General features: G+C 36.9%; 1 protein-coding gene across 1 annotated transcript in view; it reads right to left on the bottom strand.

Moving 5' to 3' along the window:
* Positions 1–516: 516 nt before the first annotated feature.
* The window catches only part of ARMC7 (armadillo repeat containing 7), a 35478-nt gene continuing 18385 nt past the window's right edge, over positions 517–17609 (bottom strand). Inside the window, exon 3 of the mRNA XM_053708888.1 lies at positions 517–1309. Within this exon, the coding sequence (XP_053564863.1) occupies positions 951–1309 (359 nt within the window). The 3' untranslated portion in view covers positions 517–950. The remainder of the gene's footprint in view (positions 1310–17609) is intronic.

Raw genomic sequence — 17609 nt, 5'->3', positions numbered from 1 at the left:
CCCTAACAGCACCGGAGAAGTAGCAGCATTCTACCTGCGTGACGTAGCAGGTAATTCACCTAGGCAGCACAGGTGTTGGTATTGAATATATGCAATAAACTAATGCACATATATAGCATAAGTTCGGAATACACGTGTGCAAGAAAGGGATTGGAGTAACACCTCCCTCTTCCCTTAAGGTGGTTTAGCGCTGATTCAGTTTAGCTGCTTAGTAATAATATATTGAAAATGTATTTACCAGACATATATTCCTTTTTAATCACCATCTAATAGCTAAATATAATTATATGTTTATATAAACACAATTTTCTCACCTAAACTACCTTGTATGCCACACTTCTATATTGTGAAGTGAAGAATGCTTTTCCTATCATGGTTTTTGATGCAAAGAGTATAATCCACCTTAAGAAAATCAAATGAGTACAGAGAGTGTGATTGTGTAACAGGCTCACAGAAAAAGTATTAACCCAAACCTCCCTGTGAGAAAGTGGAACAAGTAACAAATGCTTAGATGTATTTTACAGCAAGATCATTAATGTGTATTGAAAATGCTTCACTTAAAATAATGAAACATTTTATGCGTTGTTGAAATGTCAAATGTAATGGTCCTTTAACATCACAAGGAATATAATATGTTGCTAATGCATTTTCATTTCTGCTATTTTTCATGTATGATAGAAAATGTTTGCATTCCACATTGCTGTATTTGCCAATGCTACACAGTATCATAGCACTTTAGGTTCTGTGCGCAAAATGTGTCCAAAATCTATAAAGCAGTTACTGTTACTTTATATAGGTTTAAATAAGTGCTGCAACAAGGTGTGCCTCTGAAAGGGAAAACCCAATGGTGTTGTTGGTGACTCCACAGCAGATTGCAAATGGAAAGCGTTGGCTGAGGTTTCTTTCTTGTATAAGGAAATTTATTTTTTATGTGCATACTGAAGGCTGGTTCAGTCTGTGTTTACAGGTGGAGGAGTCTCTGGTAGTGGGATTCCCAGTGCTGTGTGTTGGCTCAGTTCCCTAGCTTCCTGTATTTGTTTTTCAGTGCAATAGTCCTCTAGAAATATTGTGGCCAGGTTACTGATCCTGCGGTTGCTGGAGAGGGAGAAGCGGACCATGCATTCCACGACCGGGGGAGTAGTGATGTCCTGGCGGGATGCTGCTGTGCTAAGGTACATGAGTGTGGTGAGAGCAGAGAGCACAGTTTCCTCCTTGCGGCTGGATAAGCAGTTAATGACCAAGCTTAGGCCACCTGATGCCAAAATGTGACTCTTAATCACTTTGTCCAGACACATGTTACAGAGACCTCCTGGAAAGAAAAAGATGAGATTAAATTAGCAGGATACAGGTAACCTGTGATAGCACTGCGGCACAGGTGTGCTTGAGGTAACTTGATCAGATAATGTTACTTTTTAAGCAGGTAAATAATGGGCTCCTATTTGGCAAAAGCACCAAGGTTCTTGAGCCAAATATCCATTTTTTGGTACTGCCTGCCAGTCACCAAGCATGGGTACGCGTTTAGTTGCAGAGCCAAGCATTAGATAAAAGGTGACATCAAATTTGGATTTCTAAAGCATAACGGTGAATTTAAATACCATATAAAAATGAGCAGAAAATCAATATCCAGGCAATGTCAAATTTACAGTTATAGTTAAGTGTAACAAACTCTGCACTAGATACTGGAAATCATACACATGCTGCTGTCACCATGGTATACGGCTGTTGTTTGTCACTGGACAGTTTTACAGATCAGCTATTTTTGGAAAGAATTATCTCCTCATTTAAATCCTGAGATAAAGTCACACTCTTCCTTTTTACTGGTATGCAAATACATTATGCAGCCAAACAGAATGCAGCAACAATGTGCACAATCAAATAAAGAATCTCCAGTCCAATGACATTACTTTTCCATGCTGGATTATTTCTCCCCATGTGTGTATATGTATATAATGAGTATGTGTAGAAGTATTTTTCAGTATATTAACAATTAAGTAATGCATTGCAAAAGATATGGAAAAAAAGACATTCTATGTCTGAGCAGGACATAGCCAGAGGGCAATGAAGATACATAGCATATGGACAACTCCTTTCCTAACCAATGATCTACATGTGCTAATGATCAAAGTAATAGGCAAAAGGGAGGGGAGGCTTCAAAACAACAGTCACTTTGTATACAAAGTAAACAGGAGGCTCAATACTACACACAATACTGTAAAAGGGACAGTATACACCAATTTTCATATAACTGCATGCTAATATGCACTACTAAAAAGAAGAATATGCAGATAGTGATCTAAAATACATTATAAAACCTTTTGAAAACATATTTAGATGCTCCCAGTTTAAACGCTGTTGATGAGGTTAGGCTGGGACAACCAGTGAAAGGGGCTGGGAAAACAGGAACATGCAGACCCCCCCCCCCCCCCCCCCCCATGAAAAGACTCATTACACAACCAGGAGTCTGTAGTCATCGGTATACATCTAAAACTTTAGAGCTTGGTTAGGATTCTGAAAATCAGCATAATGAATGTTATTTAAAAATAAGCAAGACTTTAAATCTTTACAAAATCACCCCCAGATGGGCTATGTAAATGGATCATCTACAAAACATTTATGCAAAGACAAATCTAGTTTACAATGGTCCCTTTAAGTAAAAGAAAAATGTCAGTATCTGAGCCAGAAGAATAAATCAGTCCCTTGCCCGATGGTACTTAACTCCCCAGAGACTTAAGAGCATATACCCCTCTGCTTCCTCTGCTTGCTGGAGACGATGCGGTGGGACGGGCACTATATTACACATATGGTGGGATTGTCCCCTGCTAGCTGCCTTTTGGACACAGGTAGAATGTAGCATACATAAGATTATAGGCTTGAGAGTAGTTCTTGGATCTAGGGCTATCTTGCTTAATATCTTACCACCAATATATTGTGCCTACCGTAAAAAATTACTCCAGTTGATGCTTACATGTGCAAAAAGATTAATACCAAGGCAGTGGAAAACACAAAAAGACCCCCACGCACTCACAATGGATAGCTGAAGTTCACCATATACTAACACTCGAAAGACAACACTACCACTACATGGGTAAACACGAGTTTATTACAGACATACTCTTTATTTGGGAGCAAGGTCTTACTCAGTTAGACTAAGTTGATCTAAATATAAATCTGGGATCTAGCAATTTATCTCATATATCCCTCCCTTTCTCCTCCCCCTTTTCCTCTCCTCTATATCTTTCTTTCTTTCTCTTTACTATTTCTCTCTCCTTTCCTGTTTGTCTACAGCCTCCAACAGAACCACTAGACGATGCTTAAGGGAACTAGTTATCAGTTAATTATTAAAAAATTTGGGATCATCTGAAATATTCTACCACCAAGATAATGTTATTTTGTTAACAATTCTGAACTGGTGTTGAATAATATGTTGTAATTATATGTGATCTGAAACCCAATAAAAATTATTGAATCAAAAAAAAAGAATAAATCAGTCCCAGAGCAGCTCCTCTGCTAAAAGTGCAGAAAAACCAACATTATCTACAAGGTAAAAAAACAACATTATCTACAAGGTAAAAACAAAAGGGCGCCTTATGGTGTAGACTATGATTCATGAAACGGATAAAAGGATCCCAAATAGGTCACTCACAAGTAAGATGGAACTATATTGATGGATAGTGCAAATAGGCAGGCTGGATGTCGCAGTCACCAGCTGACTGTTGCTCACGGCAACAACCTCCAGGGGAATTCTTCCTTGGACACAAGAGTCTCCAATATCCAGCCACAGGCAATCAGGAAAAAGCCAGCAGCCCCTTTTCACAAACAGCACGCTGCAAAACTATCACAATCTCATAACAGTTTAGAGCAAGGGGAATGTTTGTTAATGAAATGTTATGGGGAAGACAGGACGAGGTTGGCTACATTTTCTGTAGGTTACCTTTGGTATAAAAATATTTTACTACTCTCTGTTTCACTAATAATCGTAGGAGCTTTAATCACTACAGCTGTAGGATTAAGAAAATAATGCAAATATAAACCAGGGTTTTTATAGAAAGTCAATGATCTAGCTGTCTGTGCAGGGGATTTGAGAAAGCAAATGTATATGCTTGTTTCATGGCTGTAAAAACTCTTACCACTAGAGGGCACCACACCTTATAATTATTGTGTGTGTGTGTGTATATACTGTATATATATTGAAATTTCCAGTAGTCCACTAGTCCTTAGAAATTGCAGCGGACAATTTTACTTTTTCCTATCTTTAACATTGAGTGGACTAGTAACCTTTTACCACTGGGTTAGCGGCTTTTACCCCCGACTAGTAATCCAGTGATTTTTTTCAACCCATGGATTTATAAGATAATGTGATGTTTTTTTAAATTTAAAAGTGACATTAAAGAAACAGTTGTTACTTAGGCAAGTGATAAATTGTTTCAGATTACCAACAATTTGGGCACAGACTTTTAAAAACAAAATGTATGCTTACCTGATAAATTAATTTCTTTCTTGACACACGTCCACGGATTCATCATCAATTACTGTTGGGAATATCACTCCTGGCCAGCAGGAGGAGTCAAAGAGCACCACAGCAAAGCTGTTAAAGGGACAGTCAACACCCGACAACAGGATTCCATATTTTTAGAACGCAAACGAAGATCCGCCTGCACCGCCTCCCTCCTGTTTTACCTCTATCCTTGTCCTAGTAATCCTTCCAAATACATCCGTTAATCTCCTGGAAATATGGCCTCCAAACTCCTCCCCCTCCTACTTCTTCCCCATCTCTCTTCCATTTCAGGCTCGTTCATGTAGAGATTGACGACGCTCCTCATATGTCATCGTGCCTGCGCATTTGTAATTCAGTCAGATCGGAAACAGAAATCGGACTTTCCGCAGCCAATTCATTTCTTAGCTCTCAAAAATGTAAAGTTCCGCTTTTTTGGTTCCTATTGAATCGTGCATGCGCTAAATGCCGTGAACGAGTTTGAAGAATCTGATCAAGGATTCCATTCTGATTGGCGGATGGCTTGAAAGAGAAGGTAAATACGTAATGGTGCGGCAGTTTGGCGGCCATATTTCTTTTTCTTTTATTGAGGTAAACATGAGGCATACAAGTGAAAAATCACAATAAGTTTCAAATACATTACAATGTCAAATGTTTGTGGAAGATACAAAAAATAAACATTCGGAAACAATGTTATCATGCAGTAGGAAAATAGCTTGCCATATTAAATGTGAACCTTCCTAGGTACCCAGAAGGCCACTCTTGGACAAAATGAAACTAATAATGAAGCTTATACTGGACTAAAGGAGACCTCTTGTGGGCCTCAAGACAAACCTAATTGTTTTGTTTTGTTATTTGCTTAAATATATATATTGGTTTGTTTTGTTATTTGCTTAAATATATATATATATATATTGTTTTGTTTTGGCTTGCGCTGTGTTTATGCAAATAATTATTTTGCCTTATATATATAGTCCCTCCTGATGTATTTCTAAGCAGCTTGGTCTGGAAATTCCACTATCATCAAATGGAAAAAGTAGTAGTAAAGGTAGGGGGTTCCAAACTATAGCGCTCGTAGAATGGAGGAAACATAAAAAAGAAAACAATTTTTGGTATGAATATACTAGTTTACAGTATGATGCAAAAGTAAGGAATGTTGTTCACCTTTTTAAACCTCAAACATGTGAGGTATGTGAGGAGCCTTGTGGGGAATTAATCCCTATCTGTATTAAAGGGACAGTCTAGGCCAAAATAAACTTTCATGATTCAGATAGGGCATGTAATTTTAAACAATTTTCCAATTTACTTTTATCACCAATTTTGCTTTGTTCTCTTGGTATTCTTAGTTGAAAGCTTAACCTAGGAGGTTCGTATGCTAATTTCTTAGACCTTGAAAGCCACCTCTTTTCAGAATGCATTTGAACAGTTTTTCACCACTAGAGGGTGTTAGTTCATGTGTTTCATATAGATAACACTGTGCTCGTGCACGTGAAGTTATCTGGGAGCAGGCACTGATTGGCTAAACTGCAAGTCGGTCAAAAGAACTGAACTAAAGGGGCAGTTTGCAGAGGCTTAGATACAAGATAATCACAGAGGTTAAAAGTATATTAATATAACTGTGTTGGTTATGCAAAACTGGGGAATGGGTAATAAAGGGATTATCTATCTTTTAAAACAATAAAAATTCTGGTGTAGACTGTCCCTTTAAAGAGGTTAGTCTTAGTGGTGCATATGTAATTCGATACTTCTTTATTTCCTGTGCCTTTGGAAAGTGCTTCTCCTCTGTGGAGTATGGTAACTTTTAAATTCCAGTGATGAAATTCATCTGTATGATGTAGGTAGAAAACTTCCTTTTCCAGTATTGTATTATCGCCTTTATGGGAGAATAATAACAAACTTCCCCTCTCTGGGGTATGGTAGATGCCTTTTGGAAAAGAATCAAATGCTAGTGACTGATGAAAAATACAAATCCTTTATTTAAGCACAAACAACCAGTCAGTGCTAATGGTTAAAAAGACCCAAGATGGTGTTGGTGAGTGCTTGTGCAGAGACTTGAAAAAAAACTTCTTTCCACAACAGAAGGCGATTTGAATAAATGCCTTATTTTTCAGAAACAATGAAGAGTCTCAACGAGTTCAATAGATTAGAAATGTGAAGTTCCGTTTTTCAGATTATAGGTAAATACAGTTGGTGGAGAGTACCTGATGTAATTTTTGAAAGGATAAGGTAGTTTTATTCCTTCTTAGGTTTCCCACTCAATAGGATGGCGCTAGATTCACTTTTGATGTGAAGCGCTCTGAAGCGCTGCGGTCTCGCCGGACCGGAAGTGACGTCACAAGTGGGCGTGCCCTTACGCGTTTCGTGAAACTGTTTTCACTTCATCAGTCACTAGCATTGTGATCTCTAGCATAGGATATCTAACGGAACTACTGTATGGTTATTCTGATTGGACATCCTTTTTGGTCATAATTGACAATTAATTTTATAGTTAAAGTTATTTATAGTTTAGATGGTTTAGTTATTCTTATACACTTTATTTGTATATATATATATGCTAATTTCTTTTAATTAATTCATTATTTTTCATAAATATCCATTTTTTATAGAAATTAATTTTTACATAATTAGTTGATTTTTTAACCATGAAAATGTTATAATTTTTTTTAAAAAAAACTTAATTTTTCAAATTTTAACATCTTAAAACCATTAACTTATAGATATGTTTTCATCTTTAATGTCTATAATGTATGACATGATATCGGCTAATATTGACCTTTATGTTGTATTGGCCTAAATAAATGCTATCTATTTAAGAATTCTGAAATAGGTTAGTATCGGTCTGTATTGTTGAATTGCACTTTGTTATTTTACTTAAATTGCCATTTGCAGTCTAACATTGTAGTTAATATGTTATTGCAATATGGTTCGATTTGTTTATATTTCTGTGGTGATCCACACATACTAAGTACTGAAATGTCTTTATATATGCAAGATGCCCCCTTCTATGCAGGAACCAATAAGAACAAGTGAGTTGGTTTAAAAGTCCTGCTTTTTTCATCATCTGGAGCTTGACAAAGGCCCTGCACGGGCTGAAAGGCGTTGCTCCTCCCACCAGCTAGTATTCACGTGTTCCTGACCGGCTTCCATTGTTTGTTTTCTGGATCCCCAGAGCTAGTTGTTTCACCCGGTATCGATCCTGAAACCAAAGAGGCATCTCCGGTAAACCTACGGCCCACAGAGGGACTCAGCTTAAATTCCTTGGTGAGAAAAGGGAAAATCTTCCAAACTTCAGAGAATCATTACGGTGTAAGTAAAAGTGTACACCTTATATGTGGTTCTCTTTCTGCTTTTGATTTGGGATCATTCTCATTTCAGCTTCTCCTGACGTTGTTGTTTGGATTTCCAGTGACTGCAAACCGGACCCAGCCTTTTTTATCGCATTTGTTTGTGAATGTGAATGTTTATTTTTATATTTTATATGATTATTGGATGCTGCACATATAGCATTTAATACGCCTGATCAACGTATTTATTTGCTGTTTTTATTGTTTAGATGCTCTTATTGCTGTCTTAAAATTTATTTCCTGTAATAAATATTTTCTTTTTATAATTATCAGCATTTTCTGGGCCAATTTACTACTGAAGTGTCACTATTGCCTTTACATCTGTCATATATTTTGATTTATATTCATCATTTAAACGACAATATATTTGATACATTCATATCATTTGAGCTATTTAGCTGTGTTAGCAACACTTTACCTTTTGTTACTACAGTATTTTAAGCTGTATCTTCGGCATTGTGGGTTTAAGTATCTTTCTCTTTTTTGATTGGGATCTTAATTTTTCAATTTTGAATTATTGTGTGGAGGTTGGGGAGTCTCCTTTTCCCACTGGCCTAATAGTATTCCTTGTTCCAGCGCAGAGTAACATATACTATATGAGCACAAAGAGTCTCGGCTGCAAATCTAGCGATAAGAAAATTATAGTATCAGCACCATAACAGTAAACATATAGTATATAACATGGGGTACGCCATTGCAGTTGTATTAGTATATACAGTTACATGTAATGATAGATAACACAATGCATGTCTACTGCATGATCAGCTATTCAATATGGTGAGTTTGTGCTTTCTACCAGTAAGCAAGGATTAACACTCCAGCCACTCTCACTTTCAGGGTAATAAGATTAAACTGATTTATTTGATGTATAGAAGCCTCTCAACTGTATCAACAGAGTACAAGCAGTAGAAAGTATATATATATATATATATATATATATATATAGTATTACATATAGTAGTAATAGTATTATTATAGTATTACATATAGACAAAGCATCATTTCGGGGCAATACACTCAGCAAAGTACTATAAGCTTCAGGCTATTCAGTCCTCATGAACAGCTACATTACTATGTGCAAGTAAAGGGACTGCTCTTCAACGTGAACCATTTGATCTGATGTGGTTATACTGCCATCTAGTGAACTAGGGTGGAATTAAACAGTGTTGGAAGCTAGCTGAATTTAAATATGCAACGGTTCATATTTAATATACTGTGCTCCAGACAATTTGTTTCTCTGTGTAGGAATTACATTTACCCCGGTGGTAATTTAGTAAATCCAAGGGTGTAGAAGTCTATACAAAATAGAGACAAACATACTGTAAGGAAAGAAATACGTATTTACAAATTGCTATATGTATACAACATATCAAGCCAGTGATTGTCAGTCATTCCCGTGCTCATTGTGAGTTACATAAAGTTCAGTCCAAGCATACCATAAAAAGTATTGGGAAGCACTTGTTATTAAAGCAGACCGGACAATAGATACTACTATAACACCTAGTTAGATTAATAAAAAATAGTGGTGTAGGGAGTTTATGACTACCGTATAAGAGTCATCAACTGAGGCTGTGAAATACATGGATTGACAGTAAGTCCCCCGGCATCAGGTTTGGTTGCCTTCATTTAAGGAAAGTCCGTCTGTGAACAGATAGCAGTGAGCTCAAGGAGTGAAACTATAGACAGCCAGATTAGGGAAAAGGTAGTAGAGGGTTAAGATTTAAGGCAACAAGGATTATTCCCAGACTATTTATATTGTTGAAGTCTATAAATAACCAAGGACTCAGCCGACTCCCACTTTAACTTTTCTGCCAGCATGCCCATGCTCTGCTCGTGCAAGCAGATGGAACTGAGCCCTGACGGATAGATCTCCAAGGAGTCCGTGACTTCCTAATTTAAGATAAGAGGTTAGCCGTTGTGATGTATCTCTGCAAGTGTCAGGAACGGCAGATGCGTGCAGGATTAGCTTGCTATTGGGAGATGCCATATTGAGGGTATACCGGCCTCTGGACGCATTCTCTTGCTCAGAAAGGGCAACTCCATTAAGTAGTGGAAGTTGTGAGAATTGGTCTTTCCAACAAGCATTTTTCGGAGGTAGCAGGGAAACCTCTTTGTCAAAGTGTGTAGAAACAAGGGAGTCAGGGTTCTCCTTCCTGCCTAGACCAGCTGCTAGTCTCTGGACGTACCCTACATCTGCGATTGCTGTTTCTTTATGGAGTTCCTGGGTTGGGGGTGACAGACTCACTGCAGACAACTGTTTCGCCGCCATCTTGCACTCAATGTGGAGTAGACTGGAATGCATGCTCTATCTCTGTGCTCCTCCAGAATAGCTTTTAGCTCAGCTGTAACAACGTAGGTGTCCTTCATCTTTTCAATAGGATAGTATATTCAATGCAGCATAAAAACTGCTTTTACCCCGATTATGGTTGCGGGGGGGGGGTGTTGAGACCTTTCCCTTACGAGGACTGCCGTAGGCCTCAACTCTCCGGATCAGTCAGTTAGTGTAGATATGAGCACCATCTTGTATCCGGTAACACAGTGGAGCTTACAAGCCTCAAAAGTCCCCAAACAGTAAATAGATGGCTTCATAAAAAGCTGATAAGTGGCAAGTTTTCAGCATATCACACGGAGCGATCAATTTTGCATCCATTCAAGGTGCCGCCCAGAGACACGCCCCTGGCGGCCATATTTCGAGGAGACTAACGGGTGTATTTGGAAGGATTACTAGGACAAGGATAGAGGTAATAGAGAAGGGAGGCAGTGCAGGCGGATCTTCGTTTGCGTTACAAAAATATGGAATCCTGTTGTGTCGGGTGTTGACTGTCCCTTTAAGCATCACTTCCCTTCCCACAACCACCAGTCATTCGACCGAAGGAAAAGGAGAGAAAGGAAATAACACAAGGTGAAGAAGTGCCTGAGGTTTATATTAAAAAAAACTGTCTAAAAATAAGGGCGGGCCATGGACTCACCGTGTCAAGATTTTATTTTTTTTTAATCAGGTAAGCATAAATTTTGTTTTCTTTCTTAAGACACGGTGAGTCCACAGAATCATCAATTACTGAATCAATACCCAAGCTAGAGGACACAGATGATTAGGGAGGGACAAGACAGGTAACTTAAACAGAAGGCACCACTGCTTGAAGAACCTTTCTCCTAAAGAAACTTAGCTGATCTTCTTCAGACACCAAAAACTTCACCTCCTCCTTGCACAGAAGGCAAAGAGAATAACTGGGGGTTGTGGGAAGGGAAGTAATACTTAACAGCTTTGCTGTGGTGCTCTTTGCCTCCTCCTGCTGGCCAGGAGTGATATTCTTAACAATAATTGATGATTCTGTGGACTCACCGTGTCTTAAGAAAGAAATGGTTTGCTGCACCTGGCTTAGAGTATGCACTTTGCTTCCATTTCTAGGCCACGTGTGAATTATACAAATAACGGAGGTGTTTATACTGTTTCTGAGTGATTAAAATGTTTCCACTTAGTTACAGTCTTTTATCGCTTGCTGTGTTATACGTATTTTCTCTGTGGCTTTTTTTTTTTTTTTTAAAAGAAGTGCATTTCCAAACGGATATAATAGAGATACAGTGCACCTATTCTAAAGGGGTCGTTATGGCTCTTCTGGAAGGATTGAGACACATTTCTACTAAAACAATATAACTTCTATCACATTACAGGTAAAATTAAAGGGATATGGTGTAGATGCAGCATCCAATTTAAGAAACTTTTCAATTTACTTCTGTTTTCAAATCTATGTTGTTCTCTGGGTTTGCTTTGTTGAAAGAGCAGCAATGCACTACTGAGAGCTAACCGGTGATTGGTGGCTACACACAAATGATTCTTGTCATTGGCTCACCAGATGTGTTCAGCTATGTCCCAGTAGTACACTGCTGCTATGGAGCTGACTTTAGCTTTGTGTTTAACTACTTCGCAATAGTGCAATAAAGAAATGATCTAACACGGAGTTTTTTATTTTTGCACTTTGTTGTCCCTTTAAACCCAATGCAGCTGTAAGGGTCACATACTAACAATATACAATGAGGCCAGCACTCATTATATTCTCGCCTACTGCTCATCTAATTAGAAACATTTTGGGCTAGATTACAAGTGGAGCACACTCAATAGCGCAGGGTGCATTATGTTTTGTGCGACCTCCTACAAAGAACACACGCTCTGCTATTACTAGCGGACATTTTTAGCATGCCCTATAATCTTATTTAAAGAGGTAAATTAAGTGTTGTGCTCAAGCTCAATCCAAAATACCTTTGTAAAATGTAGTATTTAAAGGGACATTAAACACTAAACAAATGCTAGATAGAATGATGCAAATAAAAGATTTGTCTGAGAATAACATGTAAATGTATTTTTTAAAGTTTCATTAGCCGTTTAAATTTTGACAATATAAGTGTAAAATTTTAGTGTCTATAAAACAACGGGAGCTGCCATGTTGTAACTTAGGTTACCTTCTCTGCTGTGGCCAATTAGGGACAGCTAAAAATAGGTCACAAATATAAAAATACAAAAATAGTGTGCAGCCAATGGCTGTGTGGAATATAACAGTGTTCTACACTTCCATTTCTAACAGGAACTGAAAGGCTCACAAATTCAGAATGGAATTAAAGAAAAAGGGGGCAAAATAAATAATGAAAGTATTTTGCAAAGTTTTTTTTAAAATATACGATTTATCATTTTATATTACCATCTCAAAGTGTTTAATCTCCCTTTAACGAAAAGATCAGTCTGAGAATAACATGTAGATGTATTTTATAAAGTTTAATTTGCTGTTTAAATATTGAAAAAATAAATGTAAAAAGTTTTAGTGTCTATAAAACAATGGAAGCTGCCATGTTGTAACTTAGGTTACTTTCTCTGCTGTGGACAATTAGGGACAGCTATAAATAGGTCACTAGAGTGTGCAGCCAATGGCTGTGTGTTCTGCACTTCTATTTCTAACAGGAACTGAAAAGCTCACAATTTCGGAATGGAATTACAGAAAAAGGGGACAAAATAAATAATTTAAGTATATTGCAGTTTTTTTTTAGCTATATGATTTATTTTATATTACCATCTCAAAGTGTTTAATGTCCGTTTAAAATTCCCCCATAGAAGTGTTTTACGTGAGGGATACAGCACCCACGCTATCCCACACGCACATTTTAGTGAGCCCTTGACTATAAATTAATAAGTGATAAAACAAAAATAATAACTGCACTTGTAATATGAGCTCCACTTGTAATCTAGGCTCTTGTATGTTGTACTTGAGAAATATGTAGTCTCTCTCATACAAGTTCTCTATCTGTTATAGTATATTTAGCATATTTTATATAAATTATATATATATATATATATATATATATATATATATATATATATATATATACATATACATACACACATATACACACACACACACACACACACACACACACATATACACACAGTATATAGTATGGAGCTTTATTTATAATTTGTAGTTTGTTGAATTTAATGGGACATATTCCGTTATTTATCTCTTCACTTTCCCTTTTGTTGCAATTAACCTGACCCTGTAACATGCTACAATTCATAAGAACATACTTGAAAACCCAGGACATACTTGAAAACGAGAGAAATCTCAATGTATCCTCCCTGGTAAAATATTTTATAAATAAATAAAAATAAATAAATAAAATACAAGTTGTTTGCTTAGATCAATGGTTTCAAACCTGTCCGCAGGCCTCCCTAACAGGCCAGAATTACCTTTGGTGAGAGCAGGTTAACCCTTTGGCTGCTAAGCTGGTTTTAAACTTTTTGTTGCAGTTCACGTTTAAACACTTTTAGAAGTAAAGTTTGTGTGAATAAACTATATATTGTTTTTTAAGCAGACCCAGCAGATTCAAAATATACAATTATAATATGTGTATGCATCATCAGATTTTAAAAATACCACATAAAATGTGAAAAAAAAGTATTTTTTGAATCCTGACTCAATAATAGTATGTAATTTTATTTTTCTAAGCTCTATCATCAAAACCTGTGTGGATAAATATTTGTAGTAGGTAACCTGTCTGAAATAAGCAGAAATTAAGAACATTTCACAGTTTTTCCCACTGTTTTATTGCAGCCATGTCAATTTAATAAATGATCAAAAACAGCACCTTAGAATTTACTGTACTGTTTTCAGCAATTAAACAGTTTTAGCTACCTGAGAAATTAAAATGGGGTACACAAAGCACACATTTGCAGATAGTACACCCCTTGGTGCATCAAATGAGGGGCTACAAGTATTTCTAGCATGAATTTGGGGTGCGCAGCAATTAATGGAATAAGTTGCATTGCTTAAAAAAAAAAAAAAAAAAAAAATTCTAAGCAATGAGCCATATTCCACTTAACCACTTAAGGACCAGGCATTTCAGACAAAAACTTCCCCAAAAGACCAGATCATTTTTAGCTTTTTTGACATCACTACATTTAAAAAGAAACAGAGCCTTTTTTATATTTACCATTTTTTTTTATCAAAACTATATATATTTTTTTTAGTAGACAATCCAAAGTATTCATCTAGGCCCATTTTGATATATTTCATGCCACCATTTCACCGCCAATAAAAAAAAATCGTTAACTTTTTCACAATTTTAGGTTTTTCACAATTTTAGGTTTTTCACTGAAATTAATTACAAACAGCTTGTGCAATCATGGCACAAATGGTTGTAAATGCTTCTCTGGGATCCCCTTTGTTCACTGCTTTTTGGTAATTAGAAGGCTGCTAAATGCCGCTTAGCACCACGCTTGTATTATGCCCAGCAGTGAAGGGGTTAATTGGGTAGCTTGTAAGGTTAATTTTAGCTTTATTGTATAGATTACCCTCCCACCTGACACTTCCCACACCCCGATTCCCTCCCTGACCTCTCTCAAACAGCTCTCTTCCCTCCCCCACCCCCCAAAGGTCACCCACCCCCATCTTAAGTACTGGCAGGGAGGGTATTTTTAGTTTTTTAAATTCTATATTTTTTGCAGGGTAGTATCCCCCCTTACCTCCCCTCCCCCCTCTACCTAATTGCTGCCATCTTAGGTACTGGCAGCTGTCTGCCAGTACACAGTTTACTGCAAATTAGGGTTTTTTTTTTTTTTTTTTTTAAAAAAAATTTAATTACCCATTTTTTTCTGTAGTGTAGATGACAGCACACCAGCTTTTTTTTCCCTTTCCCTTATCGCATGTAGCGTAGCGGTCCCGCCCTCCTCCCGCCCCCTCCAGCGATGGGCCGCCCACCCGCCTCCCTCCTTACCTTCCCACCCACGATCAGTACCACCACTGTCCGATGCTCTGCATCGGTAACTCTGCAAATCTATTTCTGCAGTGCCCCACACATGGGGCATGCAGAAATAGCGCAATCTCGCAATTTTGAGCGAGATCGCAGCAGAGAGAAGCCCAGGACTGCAGCGACGTACAGGGTCCTTTAGGACATACGGCGCTGGACGTTGAGTTAATATTACATTGTATATTTTTGTACTAACAATACATGTAGCCCCTCATTTGATGCGCCAAGGGGTGTACTTTCCAAAAATATGTACTTTTTTTAAATGTATCTTAGTTACCCAGGTTTCTACAGCTGTCTGATTGCAGACATAATCCAAAAAAGTTGGTACACAAAGCACACATTTGTAGAAAGTACACCCTTTGGCGCATCAAATGAGGGGCAACATGTATCTCTAGCACATAATTAAGGTGCGCAACAATTAATGGAACATGGTGCTTTGCATAAAAAAAAATATATATATTTTTTTTTAGCAAAGAGCCATATTCCACTTACATTGTCTATTTTTGTGCTAGCAATACATGTGGCCCCTCATTTGATGCGGCTTGGTGTGTACTTTCTAGAAATATTTAGTTTATATACCATATGCATCATCAGTGAAGGAATTAAGAGTCTGAGTTCATAGAGAACTCTGCTGCTTCCTCAGCACTGAGACGCTTCGCCATAATTCTCTTTACAAAATAAAGATATTTTTAAAAGAATAATGTCGCTAGAAAATATATCATTTTTTTGCAAAAAATAAGCTTCTTTGAATTAAAAATACAGAAGTTTTAAAAGATGGAGAGAGCTGCATAAAGAGGGTGTTTTACTCATCTTCCACGCACGCTAAAAGAATGATTATAAAAATATTATTTATTTTAATTTTTTTCTAAATAGCATTCCTCTACCATTTATTAATATGTAACCACATTATCCAGGTGATCATGGGATTACAAATATATCAGTCCGTATTGTAAAAGGGAATGCAACATTTCTCAGCTAGGTGATCACTGGGGTAACGCTTGTTACCACCATGATCATTTAGCTATAATACTTAAAACTAATATTTATTTTTAAAGTTTTCATATTTTTTTTAAATATATATATTTTTTTTTATTGTAGACCCCAAATACTAAAGGGTAGACGATTACCAATGATGGGTATTGGGGGTATGTAGCTGCTAATATGCCCGAGATACAGGCATCTAAGCAGCATGCCCCCATTTCCCTATAACTGACAATTGTCATTTTCAAATAAAGTTGCACGGTAATGTCATTGCGCGTGACGTCTCCACGTAAAACATGAAACGCCGGCGATGCCTCTCACTATACAGGCAAGATTGCCGGGGTGGGAGTGGGTGGGAGCCCCCAGATCTCCATAAAGGTAGGTGAGTGCTAGCGACAGTACTGAGCCATCAGCACTCAAGGGGTTAATAACCATGTTTACTAACCAGCTTATTATTTCACCTGTGCTCCAGTTCAGATATCCTCAGAAAATCAATGCTTTTAGATCAGCGCAGAAGCTCATTTACATCCGCCTGGCTTTGAAAAATGAAGGTTTTAAAACATTTTTGCAGTGATTATTAAGATATATATATATATATATATATATATATATATATATATATATATATATATATATATATATATATATATATATATATATATATATATATAGTATCTCACAAAAGTGAGTACACCACTCACATTTTTGTAAATATTTTATTATATCTTTTCATGTGACAACACTGAAGAAATGACACTTTGCTACAATGTAAAGTAGTGAGTAGTGATGCACCGAAATGGAAATTCTGGACCGAAGCCGAAAAACCGGGATGCACTTGGCCGAAAACCGAAACTGATACCGAAAATGTATTTATTTCAAATATTTTTTTTTTTTTAGTTTTTTTTGCATAATTATAGCCAATAAAAAAGCCCACACTTTTATTGAAAGTAACACACTAAAATGGCAAAAATATCTTAAAACAATAATATGCTACACAATAATTTTACGAAGGAAAAAAAAACAAAAAAAAAACAGGCAAAAAGTAATGCCATTTTCAACCAAAATGTTTCTGCAACCAAAATTTTGCAGCATCACTACTTAAAACAATATTAAATATCAATATACTGTATTATTCTTCATTTGGTTCTATGTAACAGAATCATATTTAACAGGGTTTTTTTTTACCAATTATCCAAATAAAGTATAGTCCTAGAAAACTCATTATATGCAGAACAGTAAGTCAAGTAATGAACTTAAACAGCAGCTCTAGGCTAGCATCAAATTTGAAACATGCTACACAATAATTTTACCGAAAATAACAGGCAAAAAAAACGAAATAGCCAAAAATGCCATTTTCGGCCAAAATGTTTCTACGGCTCTAGTGCATCCCTAGTCGTGAGTGTACAGCCTGTATAACAGTGTAAATTTGCTGTCCCCTCAAAATAACTCAACACAGCCATTAATGTCTAAACAGTTGGCAACAAAAGTGAGTACACCCC

Source organism: Bombina bombina, chromosome 1, assembly GCF_027579735.1.
Source record: "Bombina bombina isolate aBomBom1 chromosome 1, aBomBom1.pri, whole genome shotgun sequence".
Classification (NCBI taxonomy): Eukaryota; Metazoa; Chordata; class Amphibia; order Anura; family Bombinatoridae; genus Bombina; species Bombina bombina.
The sequence above is the reverse complement of the archived record's forward strand: the minus strand, read 5'-3'. Positions and strand labels throughout refer to the sequence as shown.